This window comes from Salvia hispanica, chromosome 1, assembly GCF_023119035.1.
Source record: "Salvia hispanica cultivar TCC Black 2014 chromosome 1, UniMelb_Shisp_WGS_1.0, whole genome shotgun sequence".
NCBI lineage: Eukaryota > Viridiplantae > Streptophyta > Magnoliopsida > Lamiales > Lamiaceae > Salvia > Salvia hispanica.
The window spans coordinates 31,639,403-31,662,050 of NC_062965.1; the positions used below are offsets into that span (position 1 = coordinate 31,639,403).

Here is a 22,648-nt window from a genome sequence, read left to right on the forward strand (position 1 = left end):
ATTTGTAATTTTTTTACTAATATATATATATATATATAATATATATATATATAGGGGTGCACTAGGGTGCCACCATAGTTAGGATAACACCATACCACCAATATAGTCCGTTAGATCTCATCTATGGACGCCCGGGATTAAATTTCGTGAAAAAACACGGATTTGCAGTCTACTGTATTAGATATTGCAGTCTATCAGTATTAGATATTGCAGTCGTGGTAAACTGCAATATTGTTGTGGTAAGATTGCAATGTTCAATGAACAACACTGCAATCTGGTAACGTAAAATTAGAAATTTCTTATTTTACCCCTCCGTGTTTTTACACGTGGTCCATACGTAGGGCATTTTTAAGTCATAGTTAGTTTATTTTTAGGTCATGCTAACAAAGCATGACCCAAAATGATCTTAACATGACATAAACCCAAATCTTATAATATGACCTAAAACTACTTAATTATGACCTTCCGTATTTTTGGTTAATTATTGACCATTAGATCATCTAATCCTAGGGCAAGGATTTGGGCTGCATTTCTGGATTTAAATGCATTTCTATTAACCACAAATACACCCTTAAAGACCGAACTAGAGACCAAATTAGGGCCACTCATTTTTCTTAATCTTATGGTTATGATTAATTTACAATTAATTTAATATTTTATTAAATAAAAATATTTTTTTTAAAATTTTTTTTTTAAAATGTTTAAATTTCAAAATTTTTTAAATTTTTTTTTTAAATTTTTTTAAAAAAAAAAAAAAAAAAAATTTAATTTTTTTTATTCGATAAAAACTTGCTGGAGTAAATAATGAACTATATTCACTACATAATGAACTAAATGAATGTATGTTATGAACTTATTACTTCATTCAGTCGTGTTATTACTTCATTCCGTTAGTTTATTACTTCATTTATTCATACTATTACTTCATTTTATTAGTTTATTACTTCATTCGGTCATGCTATTACTTCATTCCATTAGTTTATTACTTCATTCCGTTAGTTTATTACTTCATTCAGTCATGTTATTGTTATGAGCTTATTACTTCATTCAGTCGTGCTATTATTTCATTCCGTTAGTTTATTACTTCATTTATTCATGCTATTACTTCATTCTGTAAGTTTATTACTTCATTCAGTCATGTTATTACTTCATTCTATTAGTTTATTACTTCATAATGTGTTATGACATAATTATCTTTCAGTTGAGTTTAGGGTTATTACTTCATTCCGTTAGTTTATCACTTCATTCAGTCATGTTATTACTTCATTCTATTAGTTTAGTACTTCATTCCGTTAATTTATTACTTCATTCCGTTAGTTTATTACTTCATTCAGTTATGTTATTACTTCATTTCATTAGTTTACTACTTCATTTCATTAGTTTATTACTTCATTTTATTAGTTTATTACTTCATAATGTGTTATGACATAATTATCTTTCAATTGAAGTAAATTCAGTATATAATGAATGCGAAAAATTACTTCATAACATACATTCATTTAGTTCATTATGTAGTGAATATAGTTCATTATTTACTCCAGCAAGTTTTTATCGAATAAAAAAATTTCTAAAAAAAATTTTAAAAAAAATTTAAAAAAAATTCAAAAAAAAAATTCAAAAAAAAATTTAATTAAAAACATTTTTATTTAATAAAATATTAAATTAATTCTAAATTAATCATAACCATAAGATAAAGAAAAATGAGTGGCCCAAATTTGGTCTCTAGTTCGGTCTTTAAGAAGGGTTCGACATTGATCACAACTCTCTTATTAACCACAAATCCACTCTTAAAGACCGAACTAGAGACCGAATCTTGACCACATGATCTTGAATTTGATGGATTAGATTAGATAATCAAAGGTTAATTTTCGCATAATTTATATATATAGGAAAACAGATCATTTATATTACTTTATTATCATAATTTATTACTTCATCTTATCAATTTACTATTTTATCAAAAAGAATATTTAGTTCATTTTAATGTGTTATAACAACAATTTAGTTCAATAAGAGTCGAATTGATGGCATACTTTAATGTGCAAACAACACATCAGTTAAAGATGTTACTTCATTATAATATTTTATTACTTCATTTTTACTGTGATTTACTTCATTATTATGTATTATTACTTTAAAGCGAATTGACTGTATGGAGTGTTTTAAAAACGAAGTATTTTTTTCTTTATTATGATTTATTCATATGTCAATGTTGATAAAGTTATAACCCCACTGATAAAGTTATAACCTCACATAATAAGAGAGTGAACTAAAGTACTAACGCACTTGAAGTTCAATGAAATAAAAATCTTTTGATGAAGTGATATACTTGTTGAATGATGCAAATGCACGTATGAATGAAGTAGTGATCACTCTTCCTCGTCTGCTCCAGAATCATTTTAGACTAATAACCTAATTGAATGAAGTGATGAAACTATTTGAATGAAGTGATGACCTAGTCAAATGAAGTAATATAGAAAATTAAATCATGAAGTAATAACCTAGTTGAATGAACTAATAATCTAACTGAATGAAGTTATAGCCTAGCTGAATGAAGTAAAATCGAAATCGAAATAATGACGATTTCCACACCGCTCAGCAGTTTCTTCATCTTCTCTACCACAGACAACAACTACACCATCTGTTGTAGACTTAATTTCGCCGATCGCGTACAAGCAAAAACGATTTGGTTGCCGATTTGTGGCTACAGATGAAGGAGGAGGCCAGATTAGATATTGAGCAGGAACCGATTTTATCTGGCTACTATTATACTTCGATTTTGTGCCTTGATTCGATAGAATCAGCTCTCGCGAATCACGTCTCAATCAATTTGAGCAACCACAGCCTCCCCAGCGACATCCTTTACGATTTAATTTTAGGGATTTTAGTTGATGATTTGAGGGCGGTGAAGGAGAGGGACCCTGCCTGCATCAGTTTCGCACACTGTTTCCTAAACTTCAAAGGCTTCTCCGCAATTCAATCTCATAGAATAGCGTACAATCTATGGTGCAAAGGCAGGAAAGTGCCGGCTCCGCTGATACAGAACAGGGTTTTGGAGGCCTTCGCGGTGGATATCCATCCTGGGGCGAGGATCGGGAGCGGTATCCTTCTCCGAGACAGTAGTGGCGTAGCAAAGGGAAGGCAGCAGTGAGATGAAGGAAGGATGGAGAAAGAGAGATTTGATCTTCCAAAATTACCCTTTTATCAATAAAAAAATAAGATAATATGTAATTATTAATAACCATTAGATGTGATTAATGGATGGATCACAGTGTCATTTTAAGAGTGTTGTCATTTTAACGCACCCCTATATATATATATATATATATATATATAGGGTGCACTATGGTGCCACCATAGATAGGATAACACCATACCACCAATATAGTCCGTTAGATCTCATCTATGGACGCCTAGGATTAAGTTTCGTGAAAAAACACGGGCTTGCAGCCATCTACCGTATTAGATATTGCAAGTCTCACTGTATTAGATATTGCAGTCGTGGTAAACTGCAATATTGTTGTGGTAAGACTGCAATATTCAATTAATAGCACTACAATCTGATAACGTAAAATTAGAAATTGCCTATTTTACCCCTCTGTGTTTTTACACGTGGCAGCATGACAAGCACACGATTTTCAGATCCAATGCCCTAAAATGGTGGTATGGTGTTACAATAAAGAGGGTTGTCATCTTAGTACATCCCTATATATATATATAGAGAGTTGTGATCAATGTCGAACTATTCTTAAGGACCGAACTAGAGACCAAATTAGGGCCCTCCATCTTCTAAATCTTGTGGTTAGGATTAATTTACCTTTATTTCATTATTTTACCCAACAAAGCTTGCTGAAGGGTATTTTGGGGAATCAATATATTATGATTACTTCCTCTTCTTCCTCCTCAATTCTTCCCATCACTCTCTGACCTCTCATCACTCTCTGACCTCTCATCATCTCATCGATCTCAACGCCGCTGTTGAATCCGACGATCAGGATTTCACCGACATGCATTCCCACGGCAGCGGCAAGGCCAAGCTCTGCGCCAGAGGCCATTGGCGCCCCGCCGAGGACACCAAACTCAAGGAGCTCGTTACCCTCTACGGCCACCAAAATAGGAATCTCAATAATTGGACGGAAGATCTGGTAATTAAATTAATCAGTTCTTTCTCAATAATCTCAACATTAAAAATTGAAATTCAATATTTTTTTTTTGATTTGGAAGGGAAAAGCTGCAGGCTGCGGTGGTTCAACCAGTTGAACCCGAGGATAAACCGGCAGGCGTTCACGGAGGAGGAAGAGAGGCTGATGGCGGCGCACCGGTTGTATGTATTTTGAAGGATTTTTGTTGGAAATTATAGCGGTAGATTGAAGGAATTTTTCGGAGTGGAGAAGAATGGATGGAGAACTGTGTTGTATGTATAGTTTACGAAGAATTAGTATTGTAATGAACTAAATAACACAAGTGATGAAGTTATAAGCTCAAATAATGAAGTAATATGAACTGAACTGTTTTGTATGCATAGTTTGCGAAAAATTAATCAATATGATGTAATTTATTTCCAGTAGGTATTACTTTATTTTTGTAGTTTTTTATTTCATTACAGTAAGTTTATTACTTCAGTTCATTATCTAATATATTTAAAGTGAAAATGTTTTTACTTCATTACAGTTGGTTTTTACTTCATTCAAGTAAGTTCATTACTTCATTTCAGTACGTAATATATTGAAAATGAACAGATTTTTACTTCATTTAAATGAGTCGTTACTTCATTCAAACAGTTTTTTAGTTCATTGCATGCAATAGGTTTTCAAATGATTTAACACATGTTCCATTCGAATTCATTGAACTAGGTTTTTACTTCATTCCAGTTGGTTTTTACTTCATTTCGGTTGATTTTTACTACATTCAAGTAAGTTTATTGCTTCATTCCAGTAGGTAATATATTGAAAATGAACAGATTTTTACTTCATTCCATATTACTTCATTTAAATGAGTCGTTACTTCATTCTAACATGTTTTTAGTTCATTGCATGCAGTAGGTTTTCAATGATTTAACACATGTTTCATTCGAATTCATTGAACTAAGTTTTTACTTCATTCCAGTTGGTTTTTACTTCATTTTAGTTGATTTTTACTTCATTCAAGTAAGTTTATAACTTTATTCCAGCACGTAATATATTGAGCTAGGTTTTTACTTTACTCAGTGTAAACAATAGTATAATTTATTCCAATAGATTTATTACTTCATTCAAAAACATAATTACTTCATTGAACTAGGTTTTTACTTCATTCCATTCCATTAGGACTTCAAATGCTTTTACGCAAATTTCATTTCTGCAATGTCCACGGAAGAGCTCTAGCTTCAATAAATCAAAACTCCCCTCAATTGTTAAACAAACGGATTGAGTAATCAAACAAACCGCATCACATTTTCTGCACCAATCTCAATTGTTAAACTCCCCCCAGTAGGTTTCGTTCGATTTTTTCACGCTTGTAGTAATCAGTATGAAGTAATAGTTTAGCTAAATGAAGTAATCACCAGATTGAATGAAGTAATATTAGCATCACTAGGTAGGTTTCGTTCGATTTTTTAACGTTTGTAGTAATAAACAGATCATATGAAGTAATTTATTTCTAGTAGGTATTACTTCATTATGTGCTTTTGAAATGAGATTTTGTTTTACGTCCAAAAATTTAAACAGCAACAAACCATCCTCACTGTATAAACCCCATAACCAATACAAACTCTCCATCACAAAAAAGAAAAAATACAAACTTGCCCAATACAAGAAATCATCCAAAATTGACACACAAGCAAATCTCAATGGGCTGAGCCGTGATTCTGGGCACCACCCATTTGTTAGGCGTGGGGACGGACTGCACAAATGCCCTCATCAGCATGTCACCATGCCTCAACTACATCCCCCAAAACTCTTCATCTCGCTCCTCAAATTTGATTTCTCACCCAGCTTAGAGTTGGAGGACCCCAACGTTTTCTTCACCTATATACAAGAAACACATAACAACAATTCAAAGTCTGAAACATAGTTTATGTTACATCATTAAAATAGTTCGGAACTTCAAGATTTATGTTCTTTAGTTCAATAAAAATATAATTCACAGCTAAATATACATACAAAACAGTCAGTTTATATTACTTCATTCCATGAGGTTATTACTTCATCAAATAGCTCAATTGGTTCATTCAACTGTTATTTCTTCACAAAATATGCATACAACACAGTTACTTCATCCCATGAATTTACTACTTCATCAAATAGGTTAGTTAGTTCATTCAATGCTATTTCTTAGCAAAATGGAAGTAGAATTACATAACAAAATACTTCATTAAATAAGATAGTTAACCCATAATGAACTGGATCTTCTACCTAATGAACCAAATTATAAATATAATGAAGTAAAAAGTATTCAGTGCTTGTTAGGTTTGACATTGTAAACATGGATAAAACAAGTAAAGGGATCATGTCACATGGTTGTATGTTGTGTGTAGTAGGGTGATAAAGATTTTTAATCATGTAATTTAGATTTATAACTTGGTTCCATCATCCTTTGGCTCATTATCTATATGCGATCTCACATTTGATCCATGTTGAACTAATATTGATTTAGAAAATGATTCATTACAAGGACAAGCTATTTCATTGTTTGAGATGTATACTTCTGAAAATTCTGATTTTACCTTCTCCATTATATTAGCTTTTAAGTTTTCCATAAGGCTTGCGTAAACACTAAAGTTTGATGGCGATGTAACATCTGTCATTTGTACATTAAGACCCAACCAGTAGTATTATATAAAAAATAGTTCATTCAGTACGATAGTTACTTCATCATGCTGAAATATTACTTCAAACAGAGTTAATAAAAGACAAGGTAAAAAATAGTTCATTCGGTACGATAGTTACTTCATCATACTGAAATATTACTTCAAACAGAGTTAATAAAAGACAAGGTAAAAAATAGTTCATTCAGTACGATAGTTACTTCATCATACTGAAATATTACTTCAAACAGAGTTAATAAAAGGCAAGGTAAAAGATAGTTCATTCAGTACGATAGTTACTTCATTATACTGAAATATTACTTCAAACAGAGTTAATAAATAGTGCATTCAGTATGATAGTTACTTCATCATACTGAAATATTAGTTCAAACAGAGTTAATAAAAGTCAAGTTAAAAAATAGTTCATTCAGTTCTAAAGAAATTCTTGCATTCTTCTTCTTTTGAGACGAATTTTCTCCTATACATAAGAATATAGAATAAATTTACAACATATAGTTCACTAAGAATACTATGTTACTTCATTTAATGTGCAAACAACACATCAGTTAAACATGTTACTTCATTATAATAGTTTATTACTTCATTTTTAGAGTCTTTTACTTCATTATAATGTTTTATTACTTCATTTTAGTAATAAAAACCTATTGTATAAGCAGATTATTTATATTACTTCATTATCATAACTTATTACTTTATCTTATCAATTTACTACTTCATTAAAAAGAATATGCACTTCATTTTAATCTGGAAACCACACATCAGTTAAGTTTAATCCTAAAACCCTAAACCTATACAACACAGTATATAGATAGTTCATATTTAGTGTCTATTACTTCATTACAATGCTTTATTACCTCATTTTACGAATTTGCTACTTCATAGGATAATATATTAGTGCTTTAACTTCATTTTATCAAATTACTACTTCATAACAAATATTTTTTATATCTTCTTCCTCATAAATTTTTCTTCCAGTAGCTGTCTTCTTGCGATGATATTTTAGTCCTACATCTGTTTCGATTAAAATCGGAAACAAATTTCAGAATATAATGAAGTAAATTAAGATTAAATATCTGGAAAGCTTAAAAGTGTATTACCTTCATCGGAAGTTCTGGTGTGGCGCAATTGGCGTCCACTATCGCCCGAGGACTTCCTTGTGTCAACCATTTCGATTTTTCCAGAGAAATAGCTTTGAATCGTCTATTTGGAGTAGAAGATGACCGTCAATTTAGAGAAATAAATCAACGTCGATTTGGAGAGAGAAATCAGCGTCGATTTACAGAGAGAAATCAGCGTCGATTTGGAGAAGAGATCCGTCGATTTGGAGAAGAGTTTCGTCGATTTGGAGAAGAAATAGAGTGAGAAGTGAAGAAGGAGAAGAAATAGAGAGAGAAGTGAAGACGAACAATCTGTGAATGCAAACCGCGTGAAGTAAAATTCATCTATTCAAATTTTTTTACCCTACATGTATTTTGACCAAAATACCCCTGGATTGAAGTAAATTAATTACTTAATGAAGGAGTGAAATTATTAAAGTATTGTCTAATCTCATCCATTAAAAACTAAATTTAAGGGTCCTAATTTGGTCTCTAGTTCGGTCTTTAAGGGTGGATTTGTGGTTAATAGGACTCTATATATATATATATAAAGAACGACCGACAACTCTAATAACTTTTGATTTGTGAGTGGAAATACCATATCAATTTTGTTGAACTTTCGTTTTGTTGTACTCTGTTTGGATTTATAATAAACCTATTGTTAAGGATCAATTAAGTAATTATTGTCTAGTAGGGGTGGGTATCGGTCAGTTCGGTTAATAACGAACCGACATGTCGGTTAACCGACCCCAAAATTTCATGAAAAAATTAACCAGAACCGACCCGATCTTCGGTTCAGTTACTTAATTAATCGATCGGTTCTAACCGGTCGGTTATCCGTTATAACCGAACTAACTGAATTAGTTTATACATATGCATGTGTATTTTTAATGTTTAGACACTTGACTTTGAGATATTTGATAGTACACAAATTAAAATAGACTTTTTTTACATTGCAAATTTGCAATATGAGACTTTAACAAAATTTGAAAGTAAATTACAATTTCTTCTTTAGAAGTAAATTACAATTTCTTCTATTATGATAAAAATTAAAACTGTTTATGGTTTTAACTTTTAACTTGTTATCTACTTTTTATTATTATTATTATTATTATTATTATTATTATTATTATTATTATTATTATTATTATTATTATTATTATTATTATTATTATTATTATTATACTCCTATTTACAAGCATACATATATTGTTTAGGCTCTTTAATAGATTTAAACTTTAAATGATATAAAATTTGAAAACCTTTCTCTAATAATAGTAAGTGAAAGGTTATCTTATTTTTAAAATAGCAGTATTGCTTAAGCACTTGTTAACTTTGAGAGATCTTATTTTTAAAAATATATTTAGAAACTTTATTGAATTTGAGATATTATAAGTATAATAACTGATAGTACACAAATTAAAATAGACTTTTTGATATTGCAAATTTGCAATATGTGACTTTAACAAAATTTGAAAGTAAATTACAATTTCTTCTATTGTGACAAAGTTTAAAAAGTAAATTACAATTTCTTTTATTATTAATTAAAAATATAATTGAAATTAAAATTGTTTATGGTCTTAACTTTGAACTTTTCATCTATTTTATTATTATTATTATTATTATTATTATTATTATTATTATAATTATACTCCTATTTACAAGTAATACATAAATTGTTCTTAAACTTTACGTGATCTCTAATTTAAAAACTTTTCTCCAATAATAAGTGAAGGGTTATTCTATATTTAATTAACATAGTGATGCTTAAGCACTTTATTGACTTTGAGATATAAATTTATAAGTATAATACTATAAGTGATAGTGACACAAATTAAATTGAACTTTTTTGACATTGCAATACGAGACTTGACAAAATTTAGATATAAATTACATTTTCTTCCATTGTGATAAAGTTTGAAAGTAAATTATAATTTTTTCTAGTATTAAATAAACATATAATTGAAATTAAAATTGATTTTTATTCGGTTATCGGTTATAACCGATAACCGACTTAGAGAAAAACGTATAACCGGTACCGAACCGAAAACTATAAATGGGTTCCGGTTCGGTTCCGGTTCCGGAACCGAAAACTGGTCCGGTTCAGTTCTCAGTTAACTGATTAACCGAAAACTGTTTACCCACCCCTGTAGGGGTATATTAGTTATGGATTTAATAAAGATGTAATATAGCGAACGGTGGCTCTGACGAATAATTCACAACTAGCTGTAATGCCAATACATCTATGAGACACTGACTGAACAAATGAACATTTTCTTTATACATGACTTTGTATTTATGGCAACAACAACAAGTATCATTTATTTATTTATGTTGTCAATTTTAACATCCTGAACTTTTTTTCTGGCAAGACAATTTGAAGCCTAATGAGAAGGCTATTAGCTTTGGGTTGTATATGAAGGCTATTAGCTTTGGGTCGTATTTGAAGGCTATCATTAGCTTCCATGGGTGTAATATAGTCAATATGCAACAATTGAAAAATGAGAAGTACTCTATTAATATGAAATAATCTTACACATGGTCTAAATGTCATGTTAAATCCAACAAGGCAACGATTAATCCTTCTAAAACATTGTAGGAGTAGTAAATACATTCTTAACTGTGGATTTAGTAAAATCTTTTGCAATTGAACAATCAAAAATGAATTTCTGAATCATCTATGATTATTTAATTAATTGAACTAAACTCAATCTTTGTTTAGCTGATTATAAATATTGATTTTAGATTATGAGATTTACTTATTCTCACCATAATCCTAATTATGATCAAGAGTTGACGCTGTCCGCACCCAAATTCACGTTTAGTGTTTCACATCTTGATAACAATGGAAAATAATACTAGTATTACACTTATATTTCAACACTAACAACGGAATTCAAAATGTTACATGACCAAACCTTCATAATCAATAAATCAACTTCATATTCTTCAACATACCAACGAAAATACATGCGTCAATTGAACATGGTTTCAACATCGTGTAAACACAATCTACACGAAAATACATGCGTAAATGGATAATAGATTCCCCGTTTTCTGCTTTGGGTTTCTCCTCTCCACGTTTGCTTGCCTCAAAACACTGCAGATTCTGTTCGCAGCTTATCTACGTGCATTTTTATACTCGAGATGCAACAAGGGCAAATCAACGTATTCAATCCATCAAAGCATGTATATGATTGAGTGATATGGAAGAATAAAGAAATGCAATCAAATACTGATGGATGAAGATGAAAACACTTCAAAATTTGCTCACCTTTGGTAAAGACTGTTGCAGCAGCTTCTTCTCGTGCCCTGTCGCATGTGCTTGCCCCGTGCGCCCACAGCTTAAAACAGAGGTGCATTAGTAGGATTATGCAAAAGCTCATAACAGTTGCATATATGAGAAACTAAAAAAAATGAAACAATGAATATGGGAAAATAATTGAGGCCAATGACAAATGCTAAAAAGCAGGAGTACTAGTTATAATAATGATGATATTATTTTATGGTCCATCAAATGAATTTAACTATACTATGAAGAAGGATCCAAGAGAAATCTCACGGATCCAACTTCTTAGAATAATCATCTCTATTTTGTTGGCCTTCGTTATCTAACTCGCTAAAAGGAGAGTCTTGGTTCAACCACTTGTCAATTCCCGAACTTCCTGCTCTCTGCAGTGAACCTATGTTCCAAACATCTGATATTTCTGGCGTGTTGTAACTGCTAACATTACCCCACAACTCAGCGGAACTAGACATACCAGCACTTGCTCCAAATCCCATGCTCCAAAGACCCTCCTCAATGGCCATAGTCTGAGTTTCTGTGGTTGAGAATTCAGGAGTCGTCTTCTCCTGCACAAAGTCCTCTGGAAACGACATGAAATATTCGGGACCTGCAACAACACCCTTGCCTTTAAGAACTGCTTCGCTGGGCTCTGGATCACTGAGGAATTCATCCATCCTTGCATATTCACTTAGTGAAGTATCGTCAATCCCAAATGACACGTCTTCTATCATACCTTGCAAGGGAGGACAGGGAAGTTGTTTGGGCATGAAAGGATTGCCAAGCTCATCTTGGCAGCTCACAATCTGCTGTTTGGGGGATGAATCAGACGTACCAGACTCGTGCGCATGATGTTTCACAAATTTCCTCGTTGTCCTTGGGGAGGTGAGGCTTTTTTGTTGCCTCATCTGCTGAAAGCGAGTTAGAAAAGCTGGGTTCTGAAAGATTTTTCCTAAGAATGAGACCATCTGCTTCTGCCTTTTCTCTGCTGTCTGGAGCTTCTCGTTAACCATTTCCATATGCTTAACTGTACCACGCTGCTGATGCTGCAATTCGACCACCTCCTGCATCATCGAATGCCTCTCTTTCCTCAGACGTTCCATTTCACCTCCCAATTCAACTCTGCCTGCCTCATCAGACAATCCAGCCGAGCTTCCAGTATGCTGAGGATGTAGCGATTTGCGCCTTTGGATATTTTTCAACAGATGCCTCTGCCCTCTCAAGAATCCCTCATTTGCAAACTCCCACTTATCTGCATCAATTTTGCGAAATCCCTGCGCAACGTAAACAAAAAATTACACACCCGAAACCCATTCCCAATAACCACAAGAAAAGCTTAAATATGCACAAAACATATGCATAGGTCCCCAACGTCCATACACCATCTGCATCATGATACAAGTAATGAGATCAGTACAAGTTTATATCCACGCATGATTTCATGCAAGAAGTCAGTCACATTCACAATCCCAAGTAAATCTTGCACAAAAAGCTTATCTTCTACCTGTGACGAGATGGGCACTCCAGCTCCTCTACTCATTTGGAGGAGGAGGTAGAGCATAATGTGAAGTAGTGTTAGTTCACAATATGATTCTACACCATGGTTCAATCATTTACAGCAGCTGTTACAGTCTCAATATAGAATATTCATCCAAGGAAATAGATACACAAGGTGTGAAAGGTTTTGGTATTATCTATACAAAAGCCTTTGCTTTCCATTACAGATTATATCACCAAAAAAAGGTTCTTCTTGTTATTTAGCAATATATGATGGCAGAATTAACATACACACATACATATATACAGATATCCCTGAAATTAAGTTAAAAATATGAGCAAAATCCACATTGCTCATTCCAATGCAGGGGCAAGGTCCAAAGAACACAGCAACCACTGCACACGAAGAGAGAATATCATCCAGCTCAAGATATCAACATCAAGAATTAGGAATACAAATTGTCTCCGAATTATATAAATCTCATTACAAATTACATCTCATTACAGAAAGTCCTTGTTGCAGAATGTGGCTATATACAATTTTCCAGAAACATCAAAATAGAAAAAGAAAAAAAAAATACATAAAGAAGAAGAAGAAAGAAACAGGAAGGATTTACATAGAAAATTTTGCATAAACAGATATAATCAGCTAAAATCAATGAAATCGCAAAACAGCATCCGATACAGAAATGAAATCAATACCCACATATGTATTGAGCTGACGCACAAAACTGGAGAAATTGTTGTGCTTGAAATTTCTTGGTAAGACCATCCTGGCAAATTCAACAGGATCCCACACCACAAAGCTATCGCCTCTTGCACCCCAAGCAATGATCTTATCCAACGAAGGATCGTCCACCAAATCAAACGTCTTGCTCAGAAACGGCGGAATTGGAGTTTCATACAGAGACTCCAACGGCTGAGGGGCACTCCCGATGTCCGGTTTGGACTCAAATTGGGCCTCGAAGTTCATGAAAGGAGACAACGGCGGCGGCTCTAGAGGCAGAGACTCTGTCGAGAAAGGAAATGACGGCGGAGTTGGGAACACCGCCGTAACAGGTGGTTCGTCGCCGGAAGTGAAACAGGGCATTGGAAGAGTGCGAGGGCGGTCATCAGGGTTCATTACGGTTTTGGCTCAAATGGCAAGATTTTTGAAGCAGGAGAAAAAAATATCGGAACGCGGAGAAATGGTCGGCAAAAATGTAGGTGGGGCTGAGGTATATATAGGTATTGCCCATCCCCAAATAAAGAAAAGAAAAAGGGAAGAGAAAAAATCAGGAATTTTTGCATAAGGCGGTGGAGCTACGCGGTTTCGACTCATTTTCCAGTTCTTGTGTGTGTAAATCGCACAAAAGAGTATAGATACCGAGTGTGGGGTCGAGGAAGACGAGATATTTTGTGGGAATTTGGATCTGGGCTTCTTTAACTGGACTGTTGAAGGTTTGAATTTCGTAGGCGGCGTCACCTGATATGAAGATTTGAGATTTTGTGTTTGTTTCGACCAATCAAAATTTGGTCAGAATTGAAGAAAAATCTGTTTTTTCTTTCTTTTTTTTTTAAATTTTTTATTTTATTTTTATTTTTCTGGTGTGGGTTTAAACTTCCAGATTAAGTAACTTATTTAACTGTGGTGTGCCTGGTGCGTGTGGGAATTCAGCTAGTGGTCCAATCCACACGTGCTATATTGGACATGATTTAGAGAGATTACGATCTTACCGCCTCTTATTCTATGTGTATTATAATTACAGCCTTAAACAGAATAGTAATTAGTTTTCTTAATTAATAAGATTACATTGGCATTGGATTAAGAATATTTATTGTGATCATGGTCTCTATACTCTATTAACAATTTTAAGAAAAATATATACTTACATTCGCCTTTTAAAAAATTTGTAATTAGTGACTGATGTAAAAATAAATTTTAGCATGGATCTCACTAAATTTTTTCATACGGAAAAGCATATATAAACTCTATTTGTCCAAAAAAAGTATGTACTATTTTCTTTTTAATCTGTTTCTAAAGACTATGCACTTTCTAATTTTAGAAAGATTTTCTCTCTAATGAGGTGGAACTCATTCTCTGCTAAAAATACTTTAATAATTTTATTATTTGTATCTTTCTTACTTTATCAATTATGCATTAAAACTGATGTCCAATCAAAAGTGTATATTCTTATGGAGCGGAGGGAGTATATATTAAAAAAATCACAATAATCAAAATTATAAAAATGTATAAATATCTTCTAACTAAGCAAAATTTATTAGTAATGTAAACTTTTAGAGTATAAATTTATTTTCTCTCAGAATTCAAGAGAAATTCCCAATAGTTGAATAAATCACAAAATACCATGTAAATAAAAATTACAAATCTAAATTACTTCCTTCGTCCGCAATTAAGAGTCCCGCTCACTTTTGCGCACCCGTTTTACAAAAAAAAAAATAGTTAAAATAGAGAAATGGTAAAGTAAGAGAGAGAATAATGTTGACAAGAGTCTTCTCAACATTATTTTCTCTTTTACTTTACTATTTCTTCACTTTAACTATTTTTTATCATTTTTACAAAATAGGTGCTCAAAAGTGACCGGGACTCCTAATCGCGGACTGGGGAAGTATCTAATACACTGTGATTGATTGTCGTTTGAAATTTGTTAAGAAGACAAGTTGTAATTCCCATTTGAAATTTTTGGGAGAAAGATTCGAATTTCTTTTGTTCATTGTTAGGAATAAATTTAAATGGAATAGAGCTGAATACGATAAAACCCTTTTCAGTTTTCAACAAATTACTTTTAAGTTTTAAATAAAAATTTAGGAAACAGTTTAAAAAGTTTGATAAATTAACTTTAAAATGTATTGAAAATTTAAAGAATATTTGTACAGCTAAATCGTGCCACCGTTTAAGTAGGGATTGACTTTTTCCATGTTTAGTAGCTCTGAAATTTTTCGGCAGACCCAGTAGAAAATAATCGGGTTTCACTCGAATTGGGATAACTATAAGCAACTGAGGCAAATCACTATCGGCTGAATTGGATATCTATCACAAAACATCTACCAAACAGAGGGTTATGCGGTTTCTTAATTTATGTAATCTTCTACCAAACAAAAATACTATCCCAATCATGTGAAAAGCTTCCTATGTGAAAAGGGTTTCAGCGAACCAATCATACCCTCGTTTAAGTTCATCAACTCTTATTGATTTCATCTTCTTCCTCTTCCCAATTCTATGCCACAACCATTGTTCTAAGAAGTTTTCTCTGCAATTTTAGTTTTCAGCCCCTTCTTCTTATTAAACCTCTGATAAGTTAAGACTTCAAAGATATTATCTTAGTGGGGCTGAAGGTAGTTTCTAACTTTTTTGAAATTTTGGACAGTAGAAATTTATTAAAATAAATGTTTGGGAGAGGCTTAAGCCCCTCATCTGCTCCACTGATTTTAATTTGTTTTGATTTGTTTTGTTTTCAAAAATTACAAATTTTCTATTTTAGAAAACTTTAATCTTTCTAATTAATATTATATCACTCAATCTCCACCCACTTACATGATTGGTAGGTAGTAAAAGTCCATACACACACATAAAAGCTCAAAAAAGGTGGAGCCGTATAAGCTTGTCGACTGCTTGGTAGAGGGCTAGGAAATCAGACGACCCAGCATAAAATCGTCGGATCTCGCGGATCTCCACGATAAATTCGGCGTTCCTTGCAATTCACTATCACATATTTTTTGTGGTATTACGTTTTCCTCTTTTCGCCGAGTTGTGAGTTTTGAATTTGTTGAAGATCTGTACAGCACCAAGGCAGTCCGGGAGAGTGGTCTTCCTGATGATATCATAGACAATGAGCGCGCCGACGGTGGCGCCACGGTAGTAGGCGGAGGTGACGACGCGGAAGCGCTCCTGGCTGCCAGACCTGCGCCTTGACCTCCTTGCCGTAGACCTGGACCACCTGCGTCTGGAACTCCACTCCTATGGTGGCTTTGGAGTTGTGGTCGAACTCGTCCCTGGCGAAGCGCGAGAGTAGATTGGATTTCCCCGCAGATAAATCTCCGATCACAACTATCTTGAAGAGATACTCCGCGCCAAATGTGCAGAGACGCAAGGAAGAAGGAGGGCGAGAGGGTCATTCGTCTTGTAAAAGGAAGGCCAAATCGGGAATCACAAGTTTAGTGTGAGGATAATATTACATTCTCTCAAGACCGTCACAAATCCTCTTTAATCATATGATTCACGTACTTTCAATAATATCATATGGAAAACTTATCAACTCTATCAATTGCAAATCCATATCATATTCCACAAAACCATTCCTATACCGTATAAAATATATGCATTGCACCACTTACATATTCATATAGTTCATCAATAATTCCAATACTATAGATAAACATATTAACTGCACAAATAACATACCCACATCATATTACACCAATAACAACCATATTAGGTTCACTCATATAATTTAAATATTCATTCTAATTCAACATATAGCAATCAATCATATAAAATATATAAATTAAAATATATTTTATACCCACCTAATTATATAAAATATATAAATTAAAATATATTTTATACCCACCTAATTATAAGTGATAATAAAATTGACTTCTGATTTCATCTCTTATTCACAAAACTCGATTCCTTCGAAAACCTCAAAATTTCTCTCGTATTCTTTATCATGTTTTACTACTGGATCATATTTGCCTAACTGATATTTTCTTTCTTGAATCCTTCTTAATTTTCTTTCCGTTCCCCTCTTCCTCAATAATTCCCTAACAACATATGTGTATGCTATATATATAGTCTATCTACGACAGTCGGCTGCTATTTTGAAATTACATCTTACAAGTGTCTTCTAATTCTCTTTCTATTCATTTACGTGTACATCACCTGAAGTATGATTAAATATGAGTCATCAAAGTAAATATTAGAATAATCAAATAAGATATTTAAGTAATTCGAATATATAAAATAAGTGCCGCCATAAATAGTTTATTTTTATTATATTAAAAATCAACACATATTCACATGTATAAATATAGCCTACTACAATTTGGCTATTCTTATTCTACACGTACATGTATTATATTTTTCTAGTATGTATCTTTATTCTAAAGTTCATATATACATATATTTTGTACTCCCTACTTTACAAATACTAATCCTATATGCGTATAATATATGCATTTTAACTATATAAAATGTATAATATCACTTGCAATAACAATAATAATACTCGAAAGACAATAAAAATTACATAATTATACAAATTGATGTATGATTTGGGTAGGGATGTCACGATTAAAGCCCGGAAAAATTATCTACAGTTCAGGAAAATAACGTTAACTGGGAAATGAATAAAAGCCCAAAATTGCTACCAATCATGCCCTTACCATACTTCATCCATGTTTTTCTTTATCTCTTTCCACCAACATTTATGTCAAATAGTCTATATTGTTTGTTTAATACTTTGTAGTTTATCATTTTGTGTTTTTTTTTTACAAATTTTGTCATAAAAATTTGTTGTAATATTTATTACAAAGAATATTTTCAATAAAAACAATATGAAAACATAATGTTGTGGTTGGAATATCATTAATAAATTACCAAAAAAGAGGTATGTTTGGAAGGGGAGAATACTGAAAATGTACAAGAAAGAAAAATTAATTAAATATTAAAAGAGTGGTTAGTTGAGTGGTATACTGAATCTTTGATAAACATGAGTTAATGGATATTCATGAAACTAAAAATCATAATCTTTAATTAATCTTTTTTTTTCAAGACTATTTTCAAAAGTGAGTTGCTTGTCCAACCACATTCGTCTCACTCTCTCTCATTGCAGTTCTAGAAATCTTATTTTAGAGGGTGCCACTCCTCTTTCTTTATCTTTTTTGCTTGAGTTTGTTTGCTGTTTTTACAAACTGATTGTGAATTCGTGACGCTTTCTTCTTTATCAGTTGTGTTTCAAGATTTTTAAACAAGTCAAATCAGACTTTTCCAGTACCCTATTGCTCGAGACCAGACACTCGGTGCGGGTAATTGAGGTGTTATAAAATATATCAGTACATGTTATCAGGTGCACATTTCTCCGATTTTCAAGTTCGAGTATCCATTTTTTCGATCATGTATCGGATAAGTTTGGATTTGCACGTGTTTAGAGATAAGAATTGTTCGGTATTTGTATACATTTGGTCGTTAAAAGGGCATTAATATATCGTATTCTCTATATTATGGTATTTTGACCGTTTTGTGTGAGATGTGCAAGAAAACATGTGAAAACGAGCCAAAAACACATTTATCACTCAAGGTAAGGTGGACAAATGAAGGAAGTAAGAATGTCGACATTAATTAGGCTGCCAAGAAAATCTCAAAATCCTACTTAAAATCCACCATTCTTTTCGTTATCGAAAGAGCTTCGCGTGGTTATCTTGCAGGTGTCAATCGGGTCCGGTAGAGAAAGTTATGGCTGTTTTACAGATACTGCGCAATTCCAGCGATTCGCCGACTTGCAAGTCAGCGAGCCGCGGGAACATGCACAGACGAATTCAACTCAGATTCGGAGTTTTGCGTATAAAAGAGCACCAAACACGACTCCAAACACATCAATTCATACCCAAAACACCGAACATCCGTCCTAGAGCAAGATGAAGACATCCGAAAGACTTTAATCAATCAACGATTTGAAGACTTCCATCCGTTCAGCTCTTCTCCGTGACATCCATTCTCCTGTTATTCATGTTTTAATTATTTTCTATTGAATATTTTGCTAGAATTCTTTTGAACATGAGTAGCTAAATACTTTTGTAGTATTTTTGGTGAAGACTGTTAGTTTATGTTTTGATTTATTCAATTAAACCGTTTTACCTAGCTCTTGTGGTTGTTTTGATTGTTCTTGTACTTTCACTTTTCTTTTGCCTGACCAACATCGTAACTATGCCCGTTTAACTAGGTTAATAGAGAGATTACTAGTTTCACGTGGTTAAGGGAATGATTACAACACAATGGTTTATCCGCAGTCAAGAGAGGGTACCCTTTGTGTGGGCTTGGGTCGTAGGAGCTAAAGGAGTTAGAGCCTAACCAATTAAAATGAGATTTAGATAGTTATAATCTAATTTATTGGGTAAGTACACTCGAGAGAGGGTTTATCCTAAGGTCGCGACTTTCCTACGAACATTCAACCCTAGAGACACAAAATATGTAATAGGTTTAATTAATTGAATTAAGACATAGACTTGTACGTTGGTTGGATCTATAAGCTCTTCTTTTTTTTCTTCTTTCTATATTTTACCAAACCCAAATTGTCTATTGTTTTGTTTACTTATTAATTATTTTAGAATTAGAAAAATCTTTTTCTTTCATTTAGATAGTGAACGATTATAATTCAAGGCACTCAAGTGCTAATTAGTCCCATATGGATACGATACTCTAGCTTGCTTAATACTACTGCAATATATCCGTACACTTGCGGAATGTTGTTTGCACAAGTTTAGATGAATTAGTACCCACAAATAACTAATTGGACAACCCTACGAATATCATTCAACATTTGATAGAATAGGTTTTAAGAAAATGGTAGTGATAAATGTACATAAATTATATATATATATAATTGAAATTTTTAATATTTCACAGTGAAAATCGATGTATAAATATCATTCAACATTTGATGAAATAGGTTTCACATTAAAATCGATTTATAAATTTTTAATATTTCACATTGCGAATAATTTAGGAAAATAAAATAAAATTTTAACTTAAATATTTGCATATTATTTTTTTTTATTAAAGTAATATTATATATTTAATTTGAATAAGTTTAAAATTATATTTGTCAAGACCGCCCTTCTAGGGTATAATAAATGCGGGCGATCACGACCTAGGCGGACTTAAATGCAACAAAGAACATAGGCTAGGGTTTCATAAAAAGGGTTTGACCAAAGTATTTAATGAACAATTAAATCAATAAAAGTAACGACTTAGCAATGAAATCCAATGAAGAATAAATATCAAAATTTATGCTCAAAACGACAGAGGCTTATTGTGATCCAAAATGTATTATGTCTCAATATTCTAAACAAGCAGAATTAGTTTCAAACTCAATCAAACGATAAGAAGTTTCATGTTTCAGCGGAAGCATCCATGAGAAGAGTGAAGTCATGTATGAAGACAAAACTACACTCGAAGTTTCAAAATGACCACATATTATTCAATTAACTTGCTCAACACCGCCAACCGCTCGTCGCTGCTCAGCCTGCACATAAGGAATACGCATGCAGGGCTGAGTACTATAAAAATACTTAGTGACTTATGCCGAAAATAGTTTTATCAAAATACTATTTATCATGCCATTTTCAAGTGTCCATCGGGGTTTTATCTTTAGAAAGGCCCGAGGCACCAAAACATTTCCTTCGTTCAAAATTCACGGTCGCACAACCATTTTTTTCTCATCGACGTTTACTATCCTCATTCTACATGACAAGGAATGCGGCCGCAAACCAGGTCACTAGACCGGCCAACCCGTACGCCGGCACACGGTCTAACATTGGTGTACACTAATCCAAGTAGAGTTTGCGGCTCTACGAGGATCCGAATTCGATTTAATTAATAGTGGCAGATCCACAAGGGATAGGCACGACAAAACAAATCACGACATGATAAACACAGATTTCATTCTCATCAATAAAGATTTAGGACGTTGTCCTTATTTTAAAAGAAAAGCCCACCTCGACTGCTTAGATCTCGAGTACGCTCTTCCCTTTGCTATCACGCTGAGAGCGCGAGTTATCACCTTTAAATTATGTGTATCACAAATCAGTCTCAATCATCGACTCAAAATCATGCATGTCCCCAACGTTTCCCTTTTCCCATCGATTCATTTTATATTATCATTCAAAATCAAGACATGCTCATCATATCAATTTTATTCGCACTACGACTCCAGATCTATCATCAAATCATGTCACGCATGAGTGTTCTTCCACACACATCACACGCACACACAAACACACACGCACGCACATTGATGCACACACATACACACGCACATCACTTCTCATTCATCAATTGATTCCCCTTTCACTCGATCTATATGCGTGAGGGTTCAAGAACACCAATTAATCAGTTAGATGAGAAAAGATAGATCAAATACATCTTCTTGATAGAAACGATCGGTAGAAACAAAGTATAATCTTGATTCTTCAACAATTCTTGAGGCTACAGCTTGAATTCTTCTCAAAAGATGAAGAATTCTTGGAGAAAAATAGAAGAAAAAAAATTGAGAGAGAGTGGGAAAGAAAGTGGCGTGAACTGCAAGAGTGAGGGAGGCGTGATTTTTTATTTAGGTCTAGGGTTTCACTCTTATTTATAGAGTGCAAAATATAATATCTTTATTTAAATAAATTAAAGATTTGAGAAGATTTGGAAGAGTAGTTGGCGTGATTTTTGGTAGAGAATAATAGGGGATTTTCGAATTCCATGCTATTTAATTAGCATGTGATTAATTTGGTATTTCACGGAGTAGAATAAAATATCACGGAGTAGAATAAAATAATAAATCCCACTATTAAAATAAGGAGTAGGCGATTTCTGCCTATTAAGTTATGCTTAGGATTTATTTAGATTTTCACGGAGCAAGAGATTTCACGGAGCAGAATAAAAATAATAATTCTCCCAATAACAGTAGGAAAGTGGCGTGATTTTGAGTCTCTCTCACAAGGAATCAAATTCAAATCCTAATTTAAATAGGATATGACAAGATCACCTTAGATATGATAAGATATGCTAGAATATTTGTATTTGTTCATGGAAGAGAATAAATAAGGGATCAAATAATATAATAAAATAATTCCTTCTCCCATAAATAGGAGATTTTCGAAATCTCCATGTATAAGCATAGGGGTCGAAAATTTCATGGAGGAAATAGAGAATAATCGGACTTTGGATTTAATTCGGATAAATATCCCAAGCGAATAATT

The 22,648-nt window shown here is 32.9% G+C and overlaps 2 protein-coding genes and 1 long non-coding RNA gene across 9 annotated transcripts; 2 read left to right on the forward strand and 1 right to left on the reverse strand.

Annotated features, from left to right (window-relative positions):
- The first annotated feature begins 2,710 nt into the window (after window positions 1–2,710).
- Window positions 2,711–3,151, forward strand: LOC125194277 (serine acetyltransferase 1, chloroplastic-like). Its single transcript, XM_048092410.1, has one exon. The coding sequence runs from the start codon at window positions 2,711–2,713 to the stop codon at window positions 3,149–3,151; it is 441 nt and encodes a 146-aa protein (XP_047948367.1).
- A 7,646-nt stretch (window positions 3,152–10,797) lies between these two features.
- On the reverse strand, window positions 10,798–14,095 carry LOC125201076 (heat stress transcription factor A-3-like). Of its 7 annotated transcripts, none has more exons than XM_048098981.1 (4): window positions 13,389–14,095; window positions 11,664–12,459; window positions 11,177–11,246; window positions 10,798–11,002 (listed from the first exon to the last, which is right to left on the reverse strand). In XM_048098981.1, exons 1-4 carry the CDS (start codon window positions 13,803–13,805, stop codon window positions 10,915–10,917), a joined length of 1,371 nt encoding a protein of 456 aa, XP_047954938.1. In that variant the 5' UTR covers window positions 13,806–14,095; the 3' UTR covers window positions 10,798–10,914. The 7 variants fall into 7 exon arrangements, 6 of the variants coding, with proteins under 6 accessions (XP_047954938.1, XP_047954939.1, XP_047954937.1 ...); XM_048098982.1 differs by having other exon boundaries at window positions 10,798–11,043; XM_048098980.1 differs by having other exon boundaries at window positions 10,798–11,011; window positions 13,389–14,093.
- Window positions 14,096–18,638: 4,543 nt separating this feature from the next.
- On the forward strand, window positions 18,639–19,494 carry LOC125202431. Its single transcript, XR_007173100.1, has 2 exons — window positions 18,639–18,981; window positions 19,109–19,494. It is a non-coding gene; the product is annotated as an uncharacterized LOC125202431 (long non-coding RNA).
- The last annotated feature ends 3,154 nt before the right edge of the window (window positions 19,495–22,648 follow it).